The 25803-nt window shown below is 37.6% G+C and overlaps 5 protein-coding genes and 3 long non-coding RNA genes across 9 annotated transcripts; 5 read left to right on the top strand and 3 right to left on the bottom strand.

Moving 5' to 3' along the window:
• Window positions 1-1547: 1547 nt before the first annotated feature.
• On the top strand, window positions 1548-2231 carry LOC124326820. Its single transcript, XR_006915868.1, has 3 exons — window positions 1548-1746; window positions 1911-2013; window positions 2212-2231. It is a non-coding gene; the product is annotated as an uncharacterized LOC124326820 (long non-coding RNA).
• A 549-nt stretch (window positions 2232-2780) lies between these two features.
• On the bottom strand, window positions 2781-5684 carry LOC124326247. 2 transcript variants are annotated; one of them, XM_046784967.1, is made up of 9 exons: window positions 5462-5682; window positions 5128-5374; window positions 4936-5019; window positions 4778-4861; window positions 4654-4710; window positions 4537-4596; window positions 3776-3832; window positions 3481-3630; window positions 2781-3396 (listed from the first exon to the last, which is right to left on the bottom strand). In XM_046784967.1, exons 1-9 carry the CDS (start codon window positions 5474-5476, stop codon window positions 2948-2950), a joined length of 1203 nt encoding a protein of 400 aa, XP_046640923.1. In that variant the 5' UTR covers window positions 5477-5682; the 3' UTR covers window positions 2781-2947. The 2 variants fall into 2 exon arrangements, with proteins under 2 accessions (XP_046640923.1, XP_046640924.1); XM_046784968.1 differs by lacking the exons at window positions 2781-3396; window positions 3481-3630; window positions 3776-3832 and adding exons at window positions 4104-4228; window positions 4293-4352; window positions 4416-4475 and having other exon boundaries at window positions 5462-5684.
• Window positions 5685-6636: 952 nt separating this feature from the next.
• On the top strand, window positions 6637-8047 carry LOC124327777 (alpha-(1,3)-fucosyltransferase C-like). Its single transcript, XM_046786772.1, has 3 exons — window positions 6637-6702; window positions 6753-6892; window positions 6962-8047. The coding sequence occupies exons 1-3, from the start codon at window positions 6693-6695 to the stop codon at window positions 8045-8047; spliced, it is 1236 nt and encodes a 411-aa protein (XP_046642728.1). The 5' UTR covers window positions 6637-6692.
• Window positions 8048-8875: 828 nt separating this feature from the next.
• Window positions 8876-9591, bottom strand: LOC124326617 (ionotropic receptor 93a-like). Its single transcript, XM_046785531.1, has 3 exons — window positions 9463-9591; window positions 9243-9391; window positions 8876-9169 (listed from the first exon to the last, which is right to left on the bottom strand). The coding sequence occupies exons 1-3, from the start codon at window positions 9493-9495 to the stop codon at window positions 8908-8910; spliced, it is 444 nt and encodes a 147-aa protein (XP_046641487.1). The 5' UTR covers window positions 9496-9591; the 3' UTR covers window positions 8876-8907.
• A 1013-nt stretch (window positions 9592-10604) lies between these two features.
• LOC124326873 lies at window positions 10605-14330 on the top strand. Its single transcript, XR_006915920.1, has 3 exons — window positions 10605-10847; window positions 11394-11489; window positions 14296-14330. It is a non-coding gene; the product is annotated as an uncharacterized LOC124326873 (long non-coding RNA).
• A 5009-nt stretch (window positions 14331-19339) lies between these two features.
• On the top strand, window positions 19340-20336 carry LOC124326811. Its single transcript, XR_006915858.1, has 3 exons — window positions 19340-19538; window positions 19703-19805; window positions 20009-20336. It is a non-coding gene; the product is annotated as an uncharacterized LOC124326811 (long non-coding RNA).
• A 267-nt stretch (window positions 20337-20603) lies between these two features.
• Window positions 20604-23301, bottom strand: LOC124326162. Its single transcript, XM_046784835.1, has 14 exons — window positions 23221-23301; window positions 22887-23133; window positions 22735-22818; window positions 22577-22660; window positions 22450-22509; window positions 22333-22392; window positions 22213-22272; window positions 22094-22153; window positions 21970-22029; window positions 21845-21904; window positions 21703-21774; window positions 21585-21641; window positions 21289-21438; window positions 20604-21204 (listed from the first exon to the last, which is right to left on the bottom strand). Exons 1-14 carry the CDS (start codon window positions 23233-23235, stop codon window positions 20756-20758), a joined length of 1518 nt encoding a protein of 505 aa, XP_046640791.1. The 5' UTR covers window positions 23236-23301; the 3' UTR covers window positions 20604-20755.
• A 1091-nt stretch (window positions 23302-24392) lies between these two features.
• Window positions 24393-25803, top strand: LOC124327776 (alpha-(1,3)-fucosyltransferase C-like). Its single transcript, XM_046786771.1, has 3 exons — window positions 24393-24458; window positions 24509-24648; window positions 24718-25803. Exons 1-3 carry the CDS (start codon window positions 24449-24451, stop codon window positions 25801-25803), a joined length of 1236 nt encoding a protein of 411 aa, XP_046642727.1. The 5' UTR covers window positions 24393-24448.

Genomic DNA, 25803 nt, shown 5'->3' with positions numbered 1-25803 from the left:
GTCAACTAATTAAAAATCCTACACGCCAAAAACTGAAAAAAGGTTGTCTATGGCAAGTCGCATCCGGCCATTAAGTGGTAATACTTATGTTACTGTCTTCATCTTTCTACCGCTTCAATGTAGCAGCACTCGACACTTAAGAAGTACAGTTTACGAATAAAAAGTACTATTTCATTTGAGTGCTATTCAAGTGTCGATTCCCGCCTATTTCCGTCCCGAAAAAAAAAAAACCCTCAACCGACCTAATATCTTGACGTTACCTTCTCCTGCTCTTGTTAATAATTATGAGACCATGAAAAATTGTAGGAACGTAAGTTGGGCCCTACCTTGAAGCCTTGGAATTATCGCTAGACATCTCCAGGTGTTCGTGTTCCATCCGCAGAGGGTGAGGGTGGGGACAAGAAGAAAATAGGAGGGGAAGGACGTCCTCGTGAATACATTCACCCTCACATGAATGTACACGAGGAAAGAGGAGCGGGGATTTCATGAAAGGTAAAGAAGAAATAAGTCGCTTGCTATTCGTTCAATCAAAAGGAATGCATTTCACCTACAAATAAAAAAGAGAATTGGCTATAAAAATGTTTAAGTTATCCACAAATAGGTAAATAAATCTCAGCGCAAACACCTAAAAATTATATGTTCAACTGTCTATACATCCATTTCAAATTGGCTGACTGCAGCTCTACTAAAACCTGTAAAAGTTTTTCTTTACTCGTGGGAGGTGAACCTGCATAACACACAGAATAAATTCATTTGAAATACCTAGGAAGTAAAATCCTCGCATAACCTAACCTTAAAATATCAACACGCCACAGTTTCTACAGCTGCCATCTCCTAAAATCAATAAAATTTGTCTTTAAAATTTTAGTACAGGAAGTAGCGGAGTTGGATAGGTCATCGTCTGTTGATTTGAGTCAATACGTTAGTACCTATGTTCGACTCTCCTGGGAACCATAGCTACTTTCTCACATAAATGCCAAACTTACCCGATGTTTAAAATTTTTTTACTTATTTTCAGCCTTGGCCACCACGTTATGATTAACCGTGACCATTTATGTGTAATTTTGCGGGAAACAGGAATTTAAAATGTGACTTTCTGAATTAATGTTTCTGATTAAAAGAGAAGCTGACTTTATGGGGTGGGAGGAAGTGATTTACATTAAAATTGTAATCAATATCAATCGATTGATTTTCTCCCCAAAAACCGAAACAGGAAAATTTTAGAGTTTGATGTTAATAATGCTAATAAGATCCTTATATAAGGATCTTATTATTCCCTCTTGGCTTCCAAGAAGGTCCAATGGAGGGTCTTATTGTGATGGCGGTTCTTTCGGTTTAAAACGGGGATTAGTCTTGTTGAGACGAACTTTAAGATACTTAAAACAATCCCGATCCCTGCGATCCGCTCAGCGGATGTCTAGCGTGGCTGAGAAAACCGCTTTGATCGTTTTTGAGCGGTTTGAATTTAGAGGAGGTTTAGGAAAATCGATTTTTAACAATTTCTATCGATATCTTAAAAATGAGTGTCGTCTGCTGCTCTCGTTTTACTTGAAAGTTTAGAAGAAGAGACGAATGTTTAAGATTACAAAGAAAACGGAACAATCGCTTTATTGGAAAAGTTTTTGTACGTAGAGTCGTAGATCTACGCGAAAAATAGCACAGCAAATAAAATTACGAAAATGTAGAAAGTAGAAGTTTGGTGTCGCGGCCCTCATGTCATGTCCTCCACTCCATGCTGTTTAGCAGGTAAATAAAACTAAGAATTTGAATGCCCATGATTATGGGGGCTTGAATAGAAGAGTTAAACCTATTGTGTTAGTTTCTGACTAGCATTTATCATGTAAGCCCCTGTCAATGCATGGCAGTTTGTTTGCACTGTAATCTTCTCCTTTTGTAACCTTCTCGTGCAGATTTGAGGCCTGAGCTAGTCGTCACTACCACAAAATATGCAAGTGTTGCTTGTGCTGGAATTGATCTGCCTCCAGCAACAATCTCATGAAATCGCTGTATAAGGTATATTGATTTGTGTTACTTTTATTCCTGCGGCCCTGCTAGATTTTTTAATGATTCAGACTCACACAAATGCAGTGTTTTAGATTGAAACCTTAAATTCTCATATTGATTTCAAGTTAGGGTTAGTGTCTCATTTTCAACTTTTACTTGTTGTTTCTGTCAATATTTGTCGTAACACAATTTGTATTTTTTAATCAGATAAACAACATCCCGTTGGATCGATGTCGGCCGAGTTACGGATCAATTCTTCCCCTTTATTTTAATTCCCTCTATCCTCGTGTACACCCATGTGTGTGTGGTGGATTTCACTATTCAGCGGATGGATCACTTGCTGGATGCCTGGCCGTAAATTTACCAGGCTTAAAGGTAGGACACAATTGATCATTATTCTTCCTTTTTGACTATTAAGTGGCGTTGTTTATCAATCGCGACATAATATGGAGTAGAATTATTATTCCTGGGCTAGGCTGTTGGCCGTTTCCTCTTACCGTTTTTGTTTACTCACGTCAGTCGTCAGGGGTGGCTCGGTTTTGTTATTCCTCACAACTTTAATTGTCTGCGGATTAACAAACAAATTGCAAAATATTTTAACTTTAATCACTTCTAGCAGAGTGCAGCAACTAGAAGTTTTTGTGATCAAGTGGGATCTATATTACCGCCACACACCTTCTCGTTTACAGGCCAACAGTTTAGAGATGTGTTTGGTGTGAATAAGGATCGCCTAATTTGAATCGAATAAGGACGCAACCGATTGCCACATACTTATATGGTCCTGCTCATTTTAATTCTTCTCTCACGTATATTTCCGAAAAAGTTTTCATTAACCAATTAATGTGAGCTACTATGTTGTGTCAGCTAAGAAAAACATTGATGTCCAGTAATAAAGACAGAAATTACTACTCAAGATTAGGAATTTTCAGAACAGAAAAAAGAATTAAACCGTTAATTCGTTTTGCGCGATAAAAACACCGAAAAAGTTAGTGTAAAAATGTATATCGCTATCGTGAATGGCTCCTTGAGTCAAGACCAGTCTAACTTGGTCGTCTTTGAGGAGTTCCAATGTAGCGTGGAAAGCGAAAGTCTTAAACTTATTGTCACCGTACCCTTCTCCAACTCTGGACCAATCCAATGAACTTGCATTTTTCACCTCCAACACAACTCTTGCGAGGGCACCGTTATCACTAAGACCCGAAAAACCGAAAAAATATTTTCCTGGTGCAGGAGCGACGAATACTCCGGAAGGGTCAAAGGCATTCCCAACATTGAGTTTGATTGAATCAAATGGAACGACGCTGCCGACAGTCGAATAGCTAGTTGTCCGTTGAGCGTGGAAATAAACAGGTGCCGATTTTACATCGACGATACCAATCCATTTTTGCAAACCTGCGTTTCACAATATAAAACAAAAGAGTGATTGCAGAACATTGTGGTATAACTAAGCTCTTAATCGAATTGCAAAGTCTATACCTGCATCGTTTGATTTAGAAAAATCGCAGTAGACGTTTTGGACTTGTTTGCTGATCATAACGGAGTAGATTCCGCTTTTGACAAAGCCGAAAGTTTGGAGGTCTTCACATGAGGTGGGGATTGACCCATTAGAATTAGGACTCGTAAGTACTGGGGAATATTAATTTAAAAAAAAAATCTGAATGGTTTATCGATGTGTTAACTTCATTTTTATAAAATATTTAAACTGATCAAAGTTGATTTTCTTTTTTTTTAAATTCTTATTGAGTTAAAAAATAAAATTGTAAAGCATTACCTTTCAACTTTGAAACTTCTAAATTCGTTGCTTCCAGGTCTGATTTTGAGGCTTTTGCTGTGAATAGTTTTCTAAAATTAAATTACATAACATTAATTTAAATCCATTTAATAAATACTGTTCAATGCTGCAGTCCCGTTAGTAGTAAATTTTGCGACGGCGCTATCCAGTTCTTCTTTTAAGGCTTTTGCTATAACATTATAAATAAATAGTTTTTGAAAATTATTTATTTAAAGGTAAATAAATTTTAATGCCATTACCATCCAATGCTGTAGTCAATTGTTCGACGGCTTCCTCCAGATCTTCTTTGGTGGCTTTTGCTGTATTAAATCGTTTCCGATAATTAGTTTCCCTAACGTTAACTTAAATTTAAAAAATAGCAAATTTAAATACTGTCCAATGCTACATCCAATTGTTCCACGGCGTCAACCAGTTCTTCATTTGAAGCTTTGGCTATAAATAGTTTACCATAATCAATTGACGTAATATTTATCTAAATTTCGATCAATTGAAATACCGTCCAATGCTTTTGTCAATTGTGCAACGGTGCCAACCAGTTCCCCTTTTGAAGCTTTTGCTATAAATAGTTTTCGAAAATTGATTTATAAATAAAACTGAAATTTACATAAAATTTAAATACCGTCCAATGCTGCAGTCAATTGTGCAACAGTGCCATGGAATTTTCCTTTTGAGACTTTTTCTATAAATAATTTTCCAAAATAATTTAACATTTATTTAAATTTCAGATAGATTAAAAATACCATCCAATGCTGTAGTCAATTGTCCAACGGCGTGATCCATTTCTTCTTTAAAGGCTTTTTCTGTAAAGAAATGTTCTAAAATTAATTTAAAACAATTTTAAATTTTGATTTAAACACCATCCAATGCTGCAGTAAAATGTGAAACGGCGCCATATAGTTCTTTTGAGGCTTTTGCTGTAAATAATTTTCAGAAATTAATTTATGCAACAGTATTTTTAATTTCGATAAAATTATTAAACACCTTTCAGTGCTGCACTCCATTGTGAAAGAGCGCTGTTAGTTTTGTCTAGATCTGCTTGTGCAGCTTTCGTTGCATCATTTGCTTCTATGAACAATTTTTGAAATTTATTTCCGGCAACATATAATTCATTTAAATTGTGGACAAAATAAAATGTATACTTGTCAGTGCCTCCATCAAATCAGAAACCTGTTTTTGCGTACTGGATAAATCTGCGCTAGTTTTTTCTAATTTGTCATTCGTATCTTAGATCTTAAACATTGTATAGATACTATCATAGTATCTATACAATGTTGAAAGTTTAGTTAAATTTCCAAATTGTTTTGGGAAAATAATATGGCTTTATTTCAGACCTTTTAGTTGACTTGTTATGCTGGCAGTCGTAGATTCAATTTGTTTATTTAGTTGTAAGGAAATGGCACTCAGACTTAAAGCATCCCTAATGTTCTGTGGATTTCCCAATCGACCAGTTGCTCTAGCTGCTCTTATTTGTTTAGTCGGTTGACTCAAGAACGTAGAAGTGTAGGGGATGTAATCAACATTATTTAGGGCTAACTGGCCATAGACAGCACAGTGCCAAATCCAAACAAACACAACCAACTACACATGGTTTAATTGAAGAAAGAATAATTGACAATCATGTCAATAGTTAATCGCTAAATGTGTCTACTTAAATGTCAAACTTACCGATAGTTTTGTCATTTTTTTTTTCTTATTTCCTTGAATAACAAACTGAAAATTTCGATCGGGGGATCTCAATGGTCCAAATGTTTTGTGTCAACTAAAAATATCGAAAGAAATGCAACCTTTATATTGATGGGATTTACCATGTCGATTTGCTGCTCGTAAAACAGGTTATCCATGGGTTGCACTTCCCTGTTCACTCTTCTATACCCTGAAGCAGGAAATTGCAATACCCACGTAACACGCCCAAATGCTTTGTTCTTTGGCTAAAAATAGAACTTGAAACTCGTTTTCGAATCGACATTTATTCTAATTTAATTTTAGTTGTTTTGGACAGTAATCCTAACTATAAGATTGCTTCGTGTGAGAAATGCATCAAGTTTTAAGGTGAGACTATTTCTAACTATTATTAGAAATGTTGAATCATTTGAAACCACTTGTGCACCTGCTTGTGCACCTCTTCCCATTACTCGGGCCAGTCATGATACGAATGTGTATTAGTGAAATGGCGAATGTCAAAGCTAACATACAATTTTGTAAGGCTATACAATGGTGATAAAGATTATTATGACAACATCATTTGATCCGATTTGATCTTAATCAAGTTCACTTCATGCTGAATCTAAATTGCAACTTTTTCAAAGATGACACTTAATTCTTGTTGTTCTTCTTCCTGCTCTTTTTTTTCCTTTATAATTTCGCACGACACCTCAGTTAAATTATTTGGGTCTAGTTTTGCGACTCATTATCTTTGCGACTGCGCTGACGCTCGCGTCTAGAAATTATTTTTTCGATGAGGAAAACTAAAATCGAAAGGCCCAGTCCAACCAATAAAACTAAAAATGCACCGGTCAAATTTTCCGGAATCAAGTTGAACTTTTTTCGAAGCTTTTTTAAAGTCCAGTTCAAATCTGTTATCTTATTTTCTATGTGACGTCTAGTCCCTCGTTTTCCTATTTCGAAAAAGTGACCCTGTTACAATTCTGTACTGAATGTTGGCGTCCTGTCATGTCCCCAGGCGTTTATAGATAACTTACAGCCGACACGTCATAAGAGATCGTTGCCTACTTTCGTTATCTTGAAACTAAGTTGCGAGATTGACTTGCAGCTCACGTGATGAACTGATAAAAAATGAATATGACTAGGATTTTAGTTTTGCTTTCAGTTGCCATCACGCCCTAAAAGTGGCCACGAAATTTCATTCCCGTTAGGCGCCTGTAGACAAGGCTACAAAATGTATGAAGGTAATCATTTTCTTGGCGATACATTTGTTTCTCACTTAACTGTTTGTCAGTTGGTAGGCTACTGGTTAACAGCCCAAAGAAACTTGGAAAAAAAGCCACATTGCTCTTTGGAATTGGACTGATAGGCACTTGTTTTCTCTATTATACGTCAGAACCGTTAACTGTACGTAGAAGAAAGCCACTGAAACAAGTGAGGATCCTAATTTTATTCATTTTAAAAATAGTTTCAAACATTCAAGTCTTTTTAAAAATGTTTAAGGTCGGTGAAATCTCAGTTGATGTTTGCATCCCATCGAATGAAACGAATAATTCCGATGATATACCGAAAACGATCCTCTTCTGGACAACATTTTATGGCGCTAATGTGTGGAGTAAATTAAAAATGGATTTGAATGAAGAATGTCCCTCTCACAACTGTCGATTAACCACCGATCGGCGCCTGTTGAACGAAAGTGACGCCATTATCTTTCATTTTTGGCAAGATAAGTTGGACCGAATACCGACTTGTCGCAGACCGGATCAATATTACGTCTATTTAAATTTCGAGTCTGTCATTCGCAGTCGAAGATTTTTCCCTTGGAAGATGATCCCCCACGACTTCTTCAATTTGACGGCCACTTATCGACTCGATTCTGATTTTTTCGGCAAAATGTTTTACGGCTTCCAGTTTGAACGTTTAGAATCTATCCAACCGACAAGTGATGATTTGACTAATTATTACGGCGTCAACATTACGGCCAAGACGAAATTGGTCGCTTGGTTTGTCAGCAACTGCCAAACTACGGTTAATCGTGAGGGATATGTCCGGGAACTTCGTCGTCATATCTCAGTTGACGTCTTTGGAAATTGTACCGAGAATCACAAATCTTGTCCGAGAAAGAAAGATGCCAACAATCAGCCGCTTTATTACGTTAAAACGGAGTGTGACGAAGCGCTGGAGCGGGATTATTTGTTTTACCTAAGCTTCGAAAATTCGTTTTGTCCGGATTACGTCACGGAAAAGTTTTACAGGGCCGTCGAAATGGGAACTGTTCCGGTTGTGTTTGGAGGTGCGAATTATTCCTTATTCGCTCCGCCGCATTCGTACATCAACGCCCGTGATTTCCAGACGCCCAAATTGCTGGCGGAATATTTAGTCAAATTAAGTCAGAATCTCGATCTTTATTCTAAATATTTTGACTGGAGAGGAGAGTTTAATTTGAAACGGGGTTCCGGTTGGTGTAAACTGTGCGAAATGCTCAACGATCCCGTGGCGGAAAGGAAAAGTTACCCAGTCATTGAGGAATGGTTTTTTGATAAAAAACCTTGTGAAAATTTTCACTGGACTAACAATACAATTAATTAGAATGAATTCCTCATGCCTGGTTCGGTTTTTAGTTCATATAATCTTGTTGAGCGTCTTTTTATCTGTCTTTGATTGACATACGATTGAGCATGTACTAAATAATTTGAGCATTTTAGTCGAGTGGGGACTTACACTATGGTTGTTAAACTTCAATTTACTGCAGAAGCGTCTGGTCTACTGATATCGATTGCTGAAATGTCCAGAATCTATTAATATAACCTCTTTATCTTTGGCCGATGCGATTGCTGATTTTACAATTCGCTTCTATTGCCTCTGGTACATTCGATTGCTACCACCAATGTCGATGTAGTTTCGTTAAATCTGTATAAATTTTTTTAAACCTTTCTATCAATTTCATTTTTGTCGAGTTATCCCGGTGCGTATGTCCACGCAGGAAGACGGTAAGAAGTTGTGCCTCGCTGAATTTTGAGATTTCGTTTTCGTTAATTTCTCATTATTTGACCTGAATTAAATCGGTCTATCATGTAATTGTTTTGATAGTGTATTTTAAGCTTGTGCTTCATCGTCCAACTAATGATAGGTGCATGATTAAATATTTAAAAGCGAAAAGATATACGAGTTCATCGTGGTACTTGTCCAACTAACATTTTACGCAAGTGCTTATCAATTATTTACTATCGTTTAGCATTTCATCAAGAAAATATCCATTCCGCCTTTACGCGATCGTACACCTTCGATGTTTCAAAGGAACGACTTTTACATTGGCAGAACGTTACGGTGGAATGCAGCAGATGTGTGCGAGTTTTAATTCTACCTACAACCTATACTATTCCAAGGATAAACGGGGGTTCTTTTTCTTAACTGTAATCTTACGACACCTACACGAATTTGTAATTTTTTTAGTCTCGTTGCAACCCATTAACTTTGCGACTGCGACTGCGACATTTAGAGACAGAATTGATTTTTTCGATGAGGAAAACTAAAATGGAAAGGCTCAGTCCAACAAGTAAAACTAGAAATGCACCGGTCAAATTTTTCAGAGAAAGTGGCGAAGTCTTTGTCTTGTTTCCACTTTTGGGTTTACCATCACATTGAGGAGGCATGGGGCGGAACCAAGTGTCCCAGTGGTCGATGAGGCCAATCTGCATCAGTTCCAATAGTCTAATTTGATTGAAACAAATGTTACAATATAACTTGAATGAATGAAGCGACATTTTAGTTTTTACTTTCTTACCCTTGGCTTATGCTCTCAGTGTATGGACTGTTTTTCGGAAGGGCAAACGAGGCCGTGGTGCTGAGGAAACTTTCTTTGGCTATTTGAAAGTTGCATTTGCCCGTCTTTATATAATCTTTTCGGATTTCATCCAATACAAAAGACTTTACCTATAGTCAATAGTTAATCAATTAAAAATGAAAACTATTTTTGTATAATTAGACTTGAATGCATAGCTTACATCAAAGAAAACGTTTCTTGAACCTGGTGTCATCAAACGTATGCATTCAGACGGAATAACACATCGAGAATTCGGGACTGCATCAATTTTTTTTCGCAATGTCGCAAATAGTCCCGTGAAATTGTTGGTCTGTCTCGTGTAAAAATGAAAATGAACTTTGATCATTATGCTCTTTGAATTTATTTACGTTTTTGACTTGCCGAAAGTAACTCATTTAAAAGTCCCGTTTCTCTGACAAGTAAATTGATGTCGCTACTGCCAGCAACATCGTAGACGGAATTGATTAGTGGTTGATTGACTGGTGTCACTATGTAGGTGATAAGAGTCGACGTGTAGGCCTGGACGAAGATGAAAGCGGCCAGGATCCACACGCCAGCGACAAGTCGGTAGGGTAGCCATTTGGATGGGCAGAAACAACCTTTGAATTAAATTATACATGTGAGCTGTGACTGGCTGTAATCGAAGAGTAATTAACGATGTTATGAAAGCAACCTTGTGACAGCAAATTGCCGAAAACGTAGAGATATTGATTTCCAGTCTGCCATTTTTCGGCTCGTGGTTTGTTACCAGTTTTAAAATCCATTTCGAATCCGGATCGATATTCCAGGTAGCGCTGGAGTAAATTCAAAATTGCGATGACGCAGACGATTGATACCCACAGTCCCAGCCAAACCTGTCGATTGAATAATGATGTTAACGATTTTTATTTTCTTTTTTTACAACAGGATAATTATCCCATTAAAATGTGCCAACCGGCCACTGAAACGGTTTGACGACGGCGTTAATGTTGGCCGTTTCAACGGGGATGGGGATGGCGAAAACGCAATTAGAGTAAACCCACGGTAGTGTCAAATCGACGATGGCATTCGACTGGAATGTCGGATGTATATGTTGAACCAGGAACTCGCATCGCTGTGATGAATCAGATAATTCTCAACTTGTATTAAACCGAAATTAAAAAAAAAAGCGACTTAACTTGATCCAGTAGATAATTGAAAAGTCCTTTTCCGTTTTCTAATGGCCCTAGTGTGGCGTCTGTCACCCGAACCATCTCGTACCTGGCCGGAAGGATAAAATAAAAGTTATAAAGAGACAATAAGTCAATTAATTTTTTGTTTTTTTGTTACGTGAAATTTAAACGTTTCGACATGCATTCCAATAGCACTGCTCCTTTGAGCGGTCCAATTAGTCCTTTGGGGTTTCCACTCCAAAGTGTCTGCATCAACCAAATATTTTATGTTTTATTTATTGAATTTGTTTGTCAAAACTGATAATTGTTTTTTCTTTAACCCAGATGACGCGGAGGTGTTGGCCATTGAGCGGATTGGGCGTCGATGAGAAACCGGGAATAGAAATGAAGAACCAAGTGAATAATACTAAGAAAGGTAAGAGCGTCATTGCGATTCAGTTGAACGTACCAGCTGCCAGATTAGTACTATCTAGTGCTGTCTTTGTTGCCAGCAACCGTTTCTTAAATATCCGACCACAATATTCAACGTGCGCAGTAATGCACTGGCTTGAAACAAAATCTTTGTTGTGGAGTTGGTCGGACTATTGTAAATAATTTTAAAATTCATTTACTGTCTCATGTGATGGATGCGTTGTTACTCGTATACATCTTGTTTTGTCCAAGAGTGGAATATGGAGTTGTAGGCAGATATTTTGAATTTTCTTTTCGGTCGGTCCTTTTACGTTGCCATGTAAATCCAAGTTTAATGTAAATCGTGTGCATTATTCGTATTCAATGGAGTTCGATCCTCTGCGGCATGTGAGATTAATGCGAACGCCTTAGAAACTTCGGATTCAATTCACCAAAGGAAACATCCAATTTTTTTCCCCTCGATTCAATCAAAATGGAATCAGCATATTATTCCTTCTGATGATTGTCTGCTGTAATATTCAAACTCGTTCCATTTTTTTCTTTATTCCAGCTGGATGCAGTCTAGTTTCCTGTTTCGGCAGTCGAGCTGCTGGATGTCAACTGAAAAGATTGCAATAACCCGGAAAAAATTCGATGCTGCACCAGGGTAATCTTCATTTATTTAACATCTCTCTTCTCCTCGCGTGCGTTTTATTCTTAAACTCGCTTCCAGCGCTCTGGCTTCAGATTTGATTTATGCATTTCCATTTGCAAGTTGAAATGTTTTTGATTTCCTATAAGTCGAGTTGAGGTTGTTGGGATAGTAGGATTTTCCTTTCTCACACATCTGTGAAGCTGATATTGTTTTTCGTTCTTTCCTTTTTGAACAACGATCAATCCCTTGTTATATTTTTTGTTGATCGGGATTAGATTACAATCTGACTTTAGTTTCTGATTGCCTCCTTCTGTGGCCCTTTGTCCCTCCGCCCGTTTCGTAAATTCGATGTTTCACCTTTGGTTAGGTCGTGTAGAGGAGAACCCTGCTGTTATAAGTATAGCCTTAGGAGTTGTCAAGTGAGATGGCACTATTAGGATTAATTAATGAGGATCGGAGGATCGGAATTCATGACAAATTTCAGTATTTTTCTGAATTTCTAATCGGCCGAAATGAGTTTATTATCGATATGATAGAGGATTGAAATGAATGTTTACTGCGGCAAAGTTTTCTGGGACTTTGATTTTTCTATCAATGGTTTTTATCTGCGTTTATTGTCTTTCACATTGTAGGAACTAATAATCCTCTTTATTTTTTCTAAATAGCCGATCCAAAACTGGTATCTGGTTAATCTGAAGAGCCATTTCGTTTCCTGTGTTAACAAGCGACGTCTTCCAACATTTGACAGAGGTGAATCTTAAACTAATTTCGATTACATTTTTTCAAGGAAATTTTTATTCCGCTATCCTTTCAATAATATCCGTGACTTTGCTTAATTAGAAAAGCCAATGGCGGGAAAGGCCAACTACACGTTTCACAGTATTCTTAGCTATTCATCTTCTTTTTTAAATATTTCTTTTAAAATTCTCTTTAAATTCTCTCTCCTACTCAAAATTTTTCGTCCATTTGTTGTATTTAGCAGCTAAATGAGTTGAAACCCTTCCTTCAAATTTGAACCTCCTTCTAGCGTAGACGCTCGTGTACGGAAATTATTTTTTCGACGAGGAAAGCCAAAATTGAAAGGCCAAGTCCAATCAATAAAACTAAAAATGCGCCAGTCAAGTTTTTGAGAGAAAGAGGCGAAAGTTTCGTTTTCTTGCTTCTGATTTGGGGTTTTCCGTTACACTGCGGTGGCATGGGTCGGAACCAGGTATCCCAGTAGTTGATCAGCCCATTTTCTTGTAGTTCCAGTATCCTATTTACGTCGATACAGATATTTAAGAACAATTAAATTACTTTAGGTTTAATTGCTTACACTTGGGTTATGGTTTGCGTGTAGGGACTGTTTTTGGGTAGGCCCATCGCTACCGTGATGCCGAAGAATTTTTCTTTTGCCATTTGCCAAGTGCATTTCCCTGTCTTCATATAATGTTTTCGAATTTCGTCGTTCAGGTAATTAGTTGACTAACAGTTAAACAATTAATAGAAAATGCGAACATTGCTTTTTACAAATTAAAAACTTTACCTCGGAGAAGACGTTTCTTAGTCCCGGTTTGACAGATTGAATGCATTCCGACGGCAATGTGCATCGAGAATTCGGGATGGAGTCTAATCTTTTTTGTAATGTCTTATAAAGTCCCGTCTCATTAGCTGTCTGTGTCGTGTTGCAATAAGAAATGATTGTAATAAAAATCCGTATGATTTCAATTTTGGTTATGACATACATATATTAGAGTATTTATGAGACTGGATTCCCTGACGTAGAGATTAATATCGTTGCTGTTAATTAGGTCGTAGATCGAGTTGATCAGAGGAGGATTGATTGGTGTCACGACGTAAGTGAAAAGGATTGATGTGTAGGCCTGGACGAAAAAGAAAGCGGCCAGGATCCAAACACCAGCAACTAGTCGATAGGCCAATCTTTTCGATGGACAAGGTCCACCTATTTAATTAAGTCCTGTAATTCCTCTATTAAAAGAATAATGGTGATATTACAAATACCTTGTGAAAGTAAGTTCCCGAATACGTAGAGAAATTGTTTTGCGGTTCTTCCTTTGGTGATTATTTTTTCAGTCGGTGGGTTATTATTATCGTTGGGTCTAACATTTGAAGTTTCGAGTGAGGATCGATATTCCAGGTAGCGCTGGATTAAATTCAAAATTGCAATAACGCAAACGATCGATATTCCAAGTCCCATCCAAATCTATAATAAACGAATATAGTTGATGAATAATACCAAATTTTGATAGAAACCAATTTGAATGCGACAACCTGCCACTGAAACGGTTTGACGACGGCGTTAATGTTGGCCGTTTCAACGGGGATGGGGATGGCGAAAGCGTAATCGTCGTAAGCCCACGGTAGTGTCAAATCGACGATGGCATTCGTTCGGAGTGTCGGATATATATTGTGAACCAGCAACTCGCATCGCTGTGATGAATCAGATAATTCTCAACTTGTATTAAACCGAAATTTAAAAAAACGACTTAACTTGATCCAGTAGATAATTGAAAAGTCCTTTTCCGTTTGCTAATGGCCCTAGTGTGGCGTCTGTCACCCGAACCATCTCGTACCTGGCCGGAAGGATAAAATAAATATCAAGTAAAAAAAAAAAAAAAGATAAGTCAATTAATTTTTTGTTTTTTTTGTTACGAGAAATTAAAACGTTTCGACATGCATTCCAAGAGCACTGCTCCTTTGAGTGGTCCAATTAGTCCTTTGGGATTTCCACTCCAAAGTGTCTGCATCAATCAAATATTTTATGTTTTAATTATTGAATTTTGTTGTAAAAACTGATAATTGTTTTTCTTTAACCCAGATGACGCGGAGGTGTTGGCCGTTGAGCGGATTGGGCGTCGATGAAGACCCGCCAATAGAAAATGTGGACCAAATGAACAATATTAAGAAAAGTAAATAAGTGAAATAAGACATGGTGAGCCCGTGAGCCTGCAGATGACTATCTTTCTACGACGCGCTTCTGGATGCAATTGCATGGAAAACGCTGGAAGTACAACTCCTTAAATCGAGTTTGATTTGACTGTTGGCCAAACTAAAAATAATCGCTGACGTAGAACAAACTGCTTTGTTGTGGAAACGAGAGGTCTAACAGGTATACGTCTTTATTAACATTGTATGATAGTCATGTTTGAAATGTGCCAACGATTGATGTAAATTTCCCATTCAGGATCGAACATCATAGCACAATTAAAAATTAACGGGTGTTTTCTCGGATTGACATAATGTACTTGCATAGATACGGTCTCCAGCAGTCCTTTGAATTGAGATTTATCGGAACCGCGATCGGAAATTTCGATTTTGAATTCACATGGCATCAGCTAAAGAAATTTTTCGTTATTTGTAATACCGGTATAATGTCCAAAAGATTCAAATTCTTTTGGTCCTAATTTGCTAATACAAGACTAATGTATTTGAATTATTTAACCCTCCCACCGACGTCAAACATAGCAAGATAGCAAGTAAATCATCAACACATTTGAATGAGACTATATACACGGCGTCAAATAATCTCGAACTCTTAGAAATTATCCGTATCTTTCGACGGTATTACGACTGAAATTCAAGGTTCATCGATGCACAAAATCAAATTTGTCAGCATATATTCTAAATGAATGATTCGCTTCGACTTGTCTCATACTTTGCCTTCAGACGGCCAACTGTCCGCATGTCTTACTACTGTGATTTTGAATATTTGCTCCTGCATATTGCTGAATATTGCACTTGCAGAAAACCGATCGTCAGCGATATTGGTCGATTTGTCAAGTTTCATTTTCCGTACCGTCAACCGGCAACCAGAATGATTGATGAGTTTGGAAACATTGAATCTACCGGTATTAATGTATGGCCAAATACACTCGAATTTCAATGTTAAATTCGCGAATATGAATTCGAAAACATTGGATCGACCGGTGGCGACGGAATACAGTCAAAATTCAATGCTCATCTCGTATACCTGTACGAAATACGGAATATGTGATGGATAGAAATTCCTATACGACCAAAATCCTGTATGCTATTATACCGTGTTATTAATATTTCCAATCGAAAGTTAACAAGAGCGATATGGTGAACCACAAGCGACGATATTGAATGCTATCTGAACGAATAAGGAAACTTTTGACTGTATTGAAATAATATGACAAAGTTTTTGAATCGATTTCAGTCATCTGCATTTAGCAGGAAGAATAAGAAGCGACAATTATGAAACATACAAATAATAATTAAGGTTGTCTAACCTGATTATTGCCAGCAATGGAATGGGGGGGGGGAAATGTTGTCTTCGTATAATCAACTATAAGATGATATGGAAATGGATGGTAATGCAATTAGAGCGTTTCGTTAGACAATATGATAGCAGTGATGCTGGCGGTGATGCGCACAAACTGACGGGAATTATATGGATGCCAGGCGGTTTGTTAGAATGGGAATAGTTTGACAAAGAATAAGCTCCCTCAGCCCTACTCTTTTATTATTCCGCTTGGGTTTTGAAAGAAAAAATTTCTGACTGGCTTCACTGGGGTGAATTCTCTAATTTGTCGTCTCTATTGTCTGCCGTGCGAATAAGTAATCCAGTTGAAATGGTTCCATAAACAAGCCCAAAAGCAGAATCAGCTCACCTTGAACTTGAATGATTACGTATACAAATTGATCGCCTGCAGCTCACGAGGTTCCAAGTTAAAATAGAGAAAGACATTTCAAAACAAAACAAACGACAAAAGAAAAGAAAATCAAAATATCCCAAGGATGGAAGAAACTCGAATTTGTTTTCACTGCGACGTCAGGTGAAGACTTTCGCGTGTGCTTCCATGTCCGCTATTAGGCTTAAGCCGTCAGACGCCGACTGCCGTTTGATGTGAGATACATTTACTCGTATACGTGAAAGCTTAAATAACAGTCAACGGTTTGTTTTGCTGGTTACCATATGGAACAAAGTTCACCAGAGAAAAGTGCACAATCGGCGCCGACGCTCTTGTTAGTTGCTGTAGTACTCTCCATTTGTTCCACACACTCATTTCCATCACGTTCAAAGAAGAAAGAGGAATATTCAAAAGCACATCAAAAAGAGACCTAACAGCTCAGCTAAATCTTACTTAAGACTTTTTAAATAATGCACATTCTTCCTCATTTAAAAAAGTTGTGATTGATTAAATCAGGACGGTGTCGCCAACGGAAAATGAATTGCCGTTTTGCATGGGAAACCTTCTCGATAAGAAGCGATACTATTACGTTAAATATGCCAAAGGATCGTACTACGACAGCAGCCGTTTAATGACTAAATCGGGATCGTGCTAACTGCTGAATTACACGACTGAGCGCCTAGTCGCCTGTCTCGACACCCTTCGTAATCGGTAACCGTTTGATGGGCCATTGTATTTGCTATTCATGGGCGATTCAATAATTCGCCAACAGTTTCTCAACTTTGTCAGGGTAAAAGGTGAATCCAATCAGATGGGGGGAGACAGTGAACTGATTAATGAAATTTAATTAGGTGATGCCAGATTACGACCAGATAATGCACCCAAGTGACGCTCCTCTACTGTTGCAAGATGACATGGAAGTGACAAGTAAAATCTTTGGACTGCGACTCTCGTTTAAATGACAGCCCTTTCTCAACAGCTGGCACTGCAATAGGTAAATTCTACTCCAAGTGGAAGACCCTCCTTTATTTTGCTAAGTATACTATGCAATACGTCAAATCGGGGCCTTGTTTGGAATCTCTCTGTTTGGAATCACAGGTATGGCCCTGTGGCACATATTGCGCGTACAACACCGCGACCATCGGCGCTACGAGCGAAAACTGAAGGAACTGGCCCCGGTCCTGGCCCAGTTGTCGAATGTCACTCGAGTCATTTGGCTCAATCAATATCCGACAATCGAATTCTACGGCGCAAATAATTCCACCAACACGCAGCAGATTCATTCAAGGAAGGTACACGGCTACAACACATCCGTCAGGCGCATTCTACTCGAGTGAGTCTGGAATGTATATACAATTTATGACATTACGACAATAGTAACATTTTCTTCGATAGAAATACCGTTTGCAAAAGGTTAACAAATATTATCCGAACTCTTTTTGATTTCCAACTCAACCAAAATACAACGAAACAAACCTATGAGAAGGTCTTCCACGCATAGGTCTGCAAAAAGTAACGTATGATGCACTTTTACAAATATTTCAACACATAACTTTAAATGGTTTTCTTAGTTTCTTGACTTGACGCCAAGAACTTTTGTTACAGAACAAAATTATTAAATTGAAGGTAAAAAGAGTGTTGAAGGTACAGTATAGGTGAGTGTCAACTAATTAAAAATCCTACACGCCAAAAACTGAAAAAAGGTTGTCTATGGCAAGTCGCATCCGGCCATTAAGTGGTAATACTTATGTTACTGTCTTCATCTTTCTACCGCTTCAATGTAGCAGCACTCGACACTTAAGAAGTACAGTTTACGAATAAAAAGTACTATTTCATTTGAGTGCTATTCAAGTGTCGATTCCCGCCTATTTCCGTCCCGAAAAAAAAAAAAACCCTCAACCGACCTAATATCTTGACGTTACCTTCTCCTGCTCTTGTTAATAATTATGAGACCATGAAAAATTGTAGGAACGTAAGTTGGGCCCTACCTTGAAGCCTTGGAATTATCGCTAGACATCTCCAGGTGTTCGTGTTCCATCCGCAGAGGGTGAGGGTGGGGACAAGAAGAAAATAGGAGGGGAAGGACGTCCTCGTGAATACATTCACCCTCACATGAATGTACACGAGGAAAGAGGAGCGGGGATTTCATGAAAGGTAAAGAAGAAATAAGTCGCTTGCTATTCGTTCAATCAAAAGGAATGCATTTCACCTACAAATAAAAAAGAGAATTGGCTATAAAAATGTTTAAGTTATCCACAAATAGGTAAATAAATCTCAGCGCAAACGCCTAAAAATTATATGTTCAACTGTCTATACATCCATTTCAAATTGGCTGACTGCAGCTCTACTAAAACCTGTAAAAGTTTTTCTTTACTCGTGGGAGGTGAACCTGCATAACACACAGAATAAATTCATTTGAAATACCTAGGAAGTAAAATCCTCGCATAACCTAACCTTAAAATATCAACACGCCACAGTTTCTACAGCTGCCATCTCCTAAAATCAATAAAATTTGTCTTTAAAAATTTAGTACAGGAAGTAGCGGAGTTGGATAGGTCGTCATCTGTTGATTTGAGTCAATACGTTAGTACCTATGTTCGACTCTCCTGGGAACCATAGCTACATTCTCACATAAATGCCAAACTTACCCGATGTTTAAAATTTTTTTACTTATTTTCAGCCTTGGCCACCACGTTATGATTAACCGTGACCATTTATGTGTAATTTTGCGGGAAACAGGAATTTAAAATGTGACTTTCTGAATTAATGTTTCTGATTAAAAGAGAAGCTGACTTTATGGGGTGGGAGGGAGTGATTTACATTAAAATTGTAATCAATATCAATCGATTGATTTTCTCCCCAAAAACCGAAACAGGAAAATTTTAGAGTTTGATGTTAATAATGCTAATAAGATCCTTATAAGGATCTTATTATTCCCTCTTGGCTTCCAAGAAGGTCCAATGGAGGGTCTTATTGTGATGGCGGTTCTTTCGGTTTAAAACGGGGATTAGTCTTGTTGAGACGAACTTTAAGATACTTAAAACAATCCCGATCCCTGCGATCCGCTCAGCGGATGTCTAGCGTGGCTGAGAAAACCGCTTTGATCGTTTTTGAGCGGTTTGAATTTAGAGGAGGTTTAGGAAAATCGATTTTTAACAATTTCTATCGATATCTTAAAAATGAGTGTCGTCTGCTGCTCTCGTTTTACTTGAAAGTTTAGAAGAAGAGACGAATGTTTAAGATTACAAAGAAAACGGAACAATCGCTTTATTGGAAAAGTTTTTGTACGTAGAGTCGTAGATCTACGCGAAAAATAGCACAGCAAATAAAATTACGAAAATGTAGAAAGTAGAAGTTTGGTGTCGCGGCCCTCATGTCATGTCCTCCACTCCATGCTGTTTAGCAGGTAAATAAAACTAAGAATTTGAATGCCCATGATTATGGGGGCTTGAATAGAAGAGTTAAACCTATTGTGTTAGTTTCTGACTAGCATTTATCATGTAAGCCCCTGTCAATGCATGGCAGTTTGTTTGCACTGTAATCTTCTCCTTTTGTAACCTTCTCGTGCAGATTTGAGGCCTGAGCTAGTCGTCACTACCACAAAATATGCAAGTGTTGCTTGTGCTGGAATTGATCTGCCTCCAGCAACAATCTCATGAAATCGCTGTATAAGGTATATTGATTTGTGTTACTTTTATTTCTGCGGCCCTGCTAGATTTTTTAATGATTCAGACTCACACAAATGCAGTGTTTTAGATTGAAACCTTAAATTCTCATATTGATTTCAAGTTAGGGTTAACCAAGTGTCTCATTTTCAACTTTTACTTGTTGTTTCTGTCAATATTTGTCGTAACACAATTTGTATTTTTTAATCAGATAAACAACATCCCGTTGGATCGGAATGGAGAAACTACTGATGTCGGCCGAGTTACGGATCAATTCTTCCCCTTTATTTTAATTCCCTCTATCCTCGTGTACACCCATGTGTGTGTGGTGGATTTCACTATTCAGCGGATGGATCACTTGCTGGATGCCTGGCCGTAGATTTACCAGGCTTAAAGGTAGGACACAATTGATCATTATTCTTCCTTTTTGACTATTAAGTGGCGTTGTTTATCAATCGCGACATAGTATGGAGTAGAATTATTATTCCTGGGCTAGGCTGTTGGCCGTTTCCTCTTACCGTTTTTGTTTACTCACGTCAGTCGTCAGGGGTGGCTCGGTTTTGTTAATCACATCTTTAATTGTCTGTGGATTAACAAACAAATTCCAAAATATTTTTACTTTAATCACTTCTAGCAGAGTGCAGCAACTAGAAGTTTTTGTGATCAAGTGGGATCTATATTACCGCCACACACCTCCTCGTTTACAGGCCAACACTTTAGAGATGTGTTTGGTGTGAATAAGGATCGCCTAATTTGAAACGAATAAGGACGCAACCGATTGCCACATACTTATATGGTCCTGCTCATTTTAATTCTTCTCTCACGTATATTTCCGAAAAAGTTTTCATTAACCAATTAATGTGAGCTACTATGTTGTGTCAGCTATGAAAAACATTGATGTCCAGTAAAGACAGAAATTACTACTCAAGATTAGGAATTTTCAGAACAGAAAAAAGAATTAAACCGTTAATTCGTTTTGCGCGATAAAAACACCGAAAAAGTTAGTGTAGAAATGTAGATCGCTATCGTGAATGGCTCCTTCTGTCAAGACTAGTCTAACTTGGTCGCCTTTGAGGAGTTCCAATGTAGCGTGGAAAGCGAAAGTCTTAAACGTTGTGTCACCGTACCCTTCTCCAACTCTGGACCAATCCAATGAACTTGCAGTTTTCACCTCCAACACAACTCTTGCGAGGGCACCGTTATCACTAAGACCTGAAAAACCGAAAAAATATTTTCCTGGTGCAGGAGCGACGAATACTCCGGAAGGGTCCAATGCCTTTCCATCATTGAGTCTGATTAAATCAAACGGAACGACGCTGCCGACAGTCGAATAGCTAGTTGTCCGTTGAGCTTGGAAATAAACAGGTGCCGATTTTACATCGACGATACCAATCCATTTTTGCAAACCTGCGTTTCACAATATAAAACAAAAGAGTGATTGCAGAACATTGTGGTATAACTAAGCTCTTAATCGAATTGCAAAGTCTATACCTGCATCGTTTGATTTAGAAAAATCGCAGTAGACGTTTTGGACTTGTTTGCTGATCATAACGGAGTAGATTCCGCTTTTGACGAATCCGAAAGTTTTGAGGTCTTCACATGAGGTGGGGATTGACCCATTAGAATTAGGACTCGTAAGCACTGGGGAATATTAATTTAAAAAAAAAAATCTGAATGGTTTATCGATGTGTTAACTTCATTTTTATAAAATATTTAAACTGATCAAAGTTGATTTTCTTTTTTTTTAAATTCTTATTGAGTTAAAAAATAAAATTGTAAAGCATTACCTTTCAACTTTGAAACTTCTAAATTCGTTGCTTCCAGGTCTGATTTTGAGGCTTTTGCTGTGAATAGTTTTCTAAAATTAAATTACATAACATTAATTTAAATCCATTTAATAAATACTGTTCAATGCTGCAGTCCCGTTAGTAGTAAATTTTGCGACGGCGCTATCCAGTTCTTCTTTTAAGGCTTTCGCTATAACATTAGAAACAAATAGATTTTGAAAATTATTAATTGAAAGGTAAATAAATTTTAATGCCATTACCATCCAATGCTGTAGTCAATTGTTCGACGGCTTCCTCCAGATCTTCTTTTGAGGCTTTTGCTGTTAATCGTTTCCGATAATTAGTTTACCTAACGTTAACTTGAAAAAATAACAGATTTAAATACTGTCCAATGCTGCATTCAACTGTTCCTCGGCGCTAACCAGTTCTTCATTTGAAGCTTTGGCTATAAATAGTTTACCATAATCAATTGACGTAATATTTATCTAAATTTCGATCAATTGAAATACCGTCCAATGCTTTTGTCAATTGTGCAACGGTGCCAACCAGTTCCCCTTTTGAAGCTTTTGCTATAAATAGTTTTCGAAAATTGATTTACAAAACTGAAATTTACATAAAATTTAAATACCGTCCAATGCTGCAGTCAATTGTGCAACAGTGCCATGGAATTTTCCTTTTGAGACTTTTTCTATAAATAATTTTCCAAAATAATTTAACATTTATTTAAATTAAAATAGATTAAAAATACCATCCAATGCTGTAGTCAATTGTCCAACAGCGTGATCCATTTCTTCTTTAAATGTTTTTTCTGTAAAGAAATGTTCGATAATTAATTTACAACAATTTTAAATTTTGATTTAAACACCGTCCAATGCTGCAGTAAAATGTGAAACGGCGCCATATAGTTCTTCTTTTGAGGCTTTTGCTGTAAATAATTTTCAGAAATTAATTTACACAATATTATTTTCAATTTCGATAAAATTATTAAACACCTTTCAGTGCTGCACTCCATTGTGAAAGAGCGCTGTTAGTTTTGTCTAGATCTGCTTGTGCAGCTTTCGTTGCATCATTTGCTTCTATGAACAATTTTTGAAATTTATTTCCGGCAACATATAATTCATTTAAATTGCGGACAAAATAAAATGTATACTTGTCAGTGCCTCCATCAAATCAGAAACCTGTTTTTGCGTACTGGATAAATCTGCGTTAGTTTTTTCTAATTTGTCATTTGTATCTGCAATGTTGAAAGTTTTATTAAATTTCCAATTTGTTTTGGGAAAATAATATGGCTTTATTTCAGACCTTTTAGTTGACTTGCTAAGCTGGCAGTCGTAGCTTCAATTTGTTTATTTAGTTGTAAGGAAATGGCACTCAGACTTAAAGCATCCCTAATGTTCTGTGGACTTCCCAATCGACCAGTTGCTCTAGCTGCTCTTATTTGTTTAGTCGGTTGACTCAAGAACGTAGAAGTGTAGGGATTGTAATCAACATTATTTAGGGGTAACTGGCCATAGACAGCACAGTGCCAAATCCAAACAAACACAACCAACTACACATGGTTTAATTGAAGAAAGAATAATTGACAATCATGTCAATAGTTAATCGCTAAATGTGTCTACTTAAATGTCAAACTTACCGATAGTTTTGTCATTTTTTTTTTCTTATTTCCTTGAATAACAAACTGAAAATTTCGATCGGGGGATCTCAATGGTCCAAATGTTTTATGTCAACTAAAAATATCGAAAGAAATGCAACCTTTATATTGATGGGATTTACCATGTCGATTTGCCACTCGTAAAACAGGTTATCCATGTTGCACTTCCCTGTTCACTCTTCTATACCCTGAAGCAGGAAATTGCAATACCCACGTAACACGCCCAAATGCTTTGTTCTTTGGCTAAAAATAGAACTTGAAACTCGTTTTCGAATCGACATTTATTCTAATTTAATTTTAGTTGTTTTGGACAGTAATCCTAACTGTAAGATTGCTTCGTGTGAGAAATGCATCAAGTTTTAAGGTGAGACTATTTCCAACTATTATTAGAAATGTTGAATCATTTGAAACCACTTGTACACCTGCTTGTGCACCTCTTGCCATTACTCGGGCCAGCTATGATACGAATGTGTAGTGAAATGGCGAATGTCAAAGCTAACATACAATTTTGTAAGGCTACAATGGTGATAAAGATTATTATGACAACATCATTTGATCCGATTTGATCTTAATCAAGTTCACTTCATGCTGAATCTAAGTTGCAACTTTTTCAAAGATGACGTAACTTAATTCTTGTTGTTGTTCTTCCTGCTCTTTTTCCTTTATAATTTCGCACGACACCTCAGTTAAATTATTTGGGTCTAGTTTTGCGACTCATTATCTTTGCGACTGCGCTGACGCTCGCGTCTAGAAATTATTTTTTCGACGAGAAATGCCGTAATGGAAAGGCCCAGTCCAACCAATAAAACTAAAAATGCACCGGTCAAATTTTCAAGTCGGAATCAAGTTGAACTTTTTTCGAAGCTTTTTTAAAGTCCAGTTCAAATCTGTTATCTTATTTGCTATGTGACGTCTAGTCCCTCGTTTTCCTATTCCGAAAAAGTGACCCTGTTACAATTCTGTACTGAATGTTGGCGTCCTGTCATGTCCCCAGTCGTTTATAGATAACTTACAGCTTACACGTCATAACAGATCGTTGCCTACTTTCGTTATCTTGAAACTAAGTTGCGAGATTGACTTGCAGCTCACGTGATGAACTGATAAAAAATGAATATGACTAGGATTTTAGTTTTGCTTTCAGTTGCCATCACGCCCTAAAAGTGGCCACGAAATTTCATTCCCGTTAGGCGCCTGTAGACAAGGCTACAAAATGTATGAAGGTAATCATTTTCTTGGCGATACATTTGTTTCTCACTTAACTGTTTGTCAGTTGGTAGGCTACTGGTTAACAGCCCAAAGAAACTTGGAAAAAAAGCCACATTGCTCTTTGGAATTGGACTGATAGGCACTTGTTTTCTCTATTATACGTCAGAACCGTTAACTGTACGTAGAAGAAAGCCACTGAAACAAGTGAGGATCCTAATTTTATTCATTTTAAAAATAGTTTCAAACATTCAAGTCTTTTTAAAAATGTTTAAGGTCGGTGAAATCTCAGTTGATGTTTGCATCCCATCGAATGAAACGAATAATTCCGATGATATACCGAAAACGATCCTCTTCTGGACAACATTTTATGGCGCTAATGTGTGGAGTAAATTAAAAATGGATTTGAATGAAGAATGTCCCTCTCACAACTGTCGATTAACCACCGATCGGCGCCTGTTGAACGAAAGTGACGCCATTATCTTTCATTTTTGGCAAGATAAGTTGGACCGAATACCGACTTGTCGCAGACCGGATCAATATTACGTCTATTTAAATTTCGAGTCTGTCATTCGCAGTCGAAGATTTTTCCCTTGGAAGATGATCCCCCACGACTTCTTCAATTTGACGGCCACTTATCGACTCGATTCTGATTTTTTCGGCAAAATGTTTTACGGCTTCCAGTTTGAACGTTTAGAATCTATCCAACCGACAAGTGATGATTTGACTAATTATTACGGCGTCAACATTACGGCCAAGACGAAATTGGTCGCTTGGTTTGTCAGCAACTGCCAAACTACGGTTAATCGTGAGGGATATGTCCGGGAACTTCGTCGTCATATCTCAGTTGACGTCTTTGGAAATTGTACCGAGAATCACAAATCTTGTCCGAGAAAGAAAGATGCCAACAATCAGCCGCTTTATTACGTTAAAACGGAGTGTGACGAAGCGCTGGAGCGGGATTATTTGTTTTACCTAAGCTTCGAAAATTCGTTTTGTCCGGATTACGTCACGGAAAAGTTTTACAGGGCCGTCGAAATGGGAACTGTTCCGGTTGTGTTTGGAGGTGCGAATTATTCCTTATTCGCTCCGCCGCATTCGTACATCAACGCCCGTGATTTCCAGACGCCCAAATTGCTGGCGGAATATTTAGTCAAATTAAGTCAGAATCTCGATCTTTATTCTAAATATTTTGACTGGAGAGGAGAGTTTAATTTGAAACGGGGTTCCGGTTGGTGTAAACTGTGCGAAATGCTCAACGATCCCGTGGCGGAAAGGAAAAGTTACCCAGTCATTGAGGAATGGTTTTTTGATAAAAAACCTTGTGAAAATTTTCACTGGACTAACAATACAATTAATTAG

This window comes from Daphnia pulicaria, chromosome 2 (assembly GCF_021234035.1).
Source record: "Daphnia pulicaria isolate SC F1-1A chromosome 2, SC_F0-13Bv2, whole genome shotgun sequence".
NCBI lineage: Eukaryota > Metazoa > Arthropoda > Branchiopoda > Diplostraca > Daphniidae > Daphnia > Daphnia pulicaria.
The sequence above is the reverse complement of the archived record's forward strand: the minus strand, read 5'-3'. Positions and strand labels throughout refer to the sequence as shown.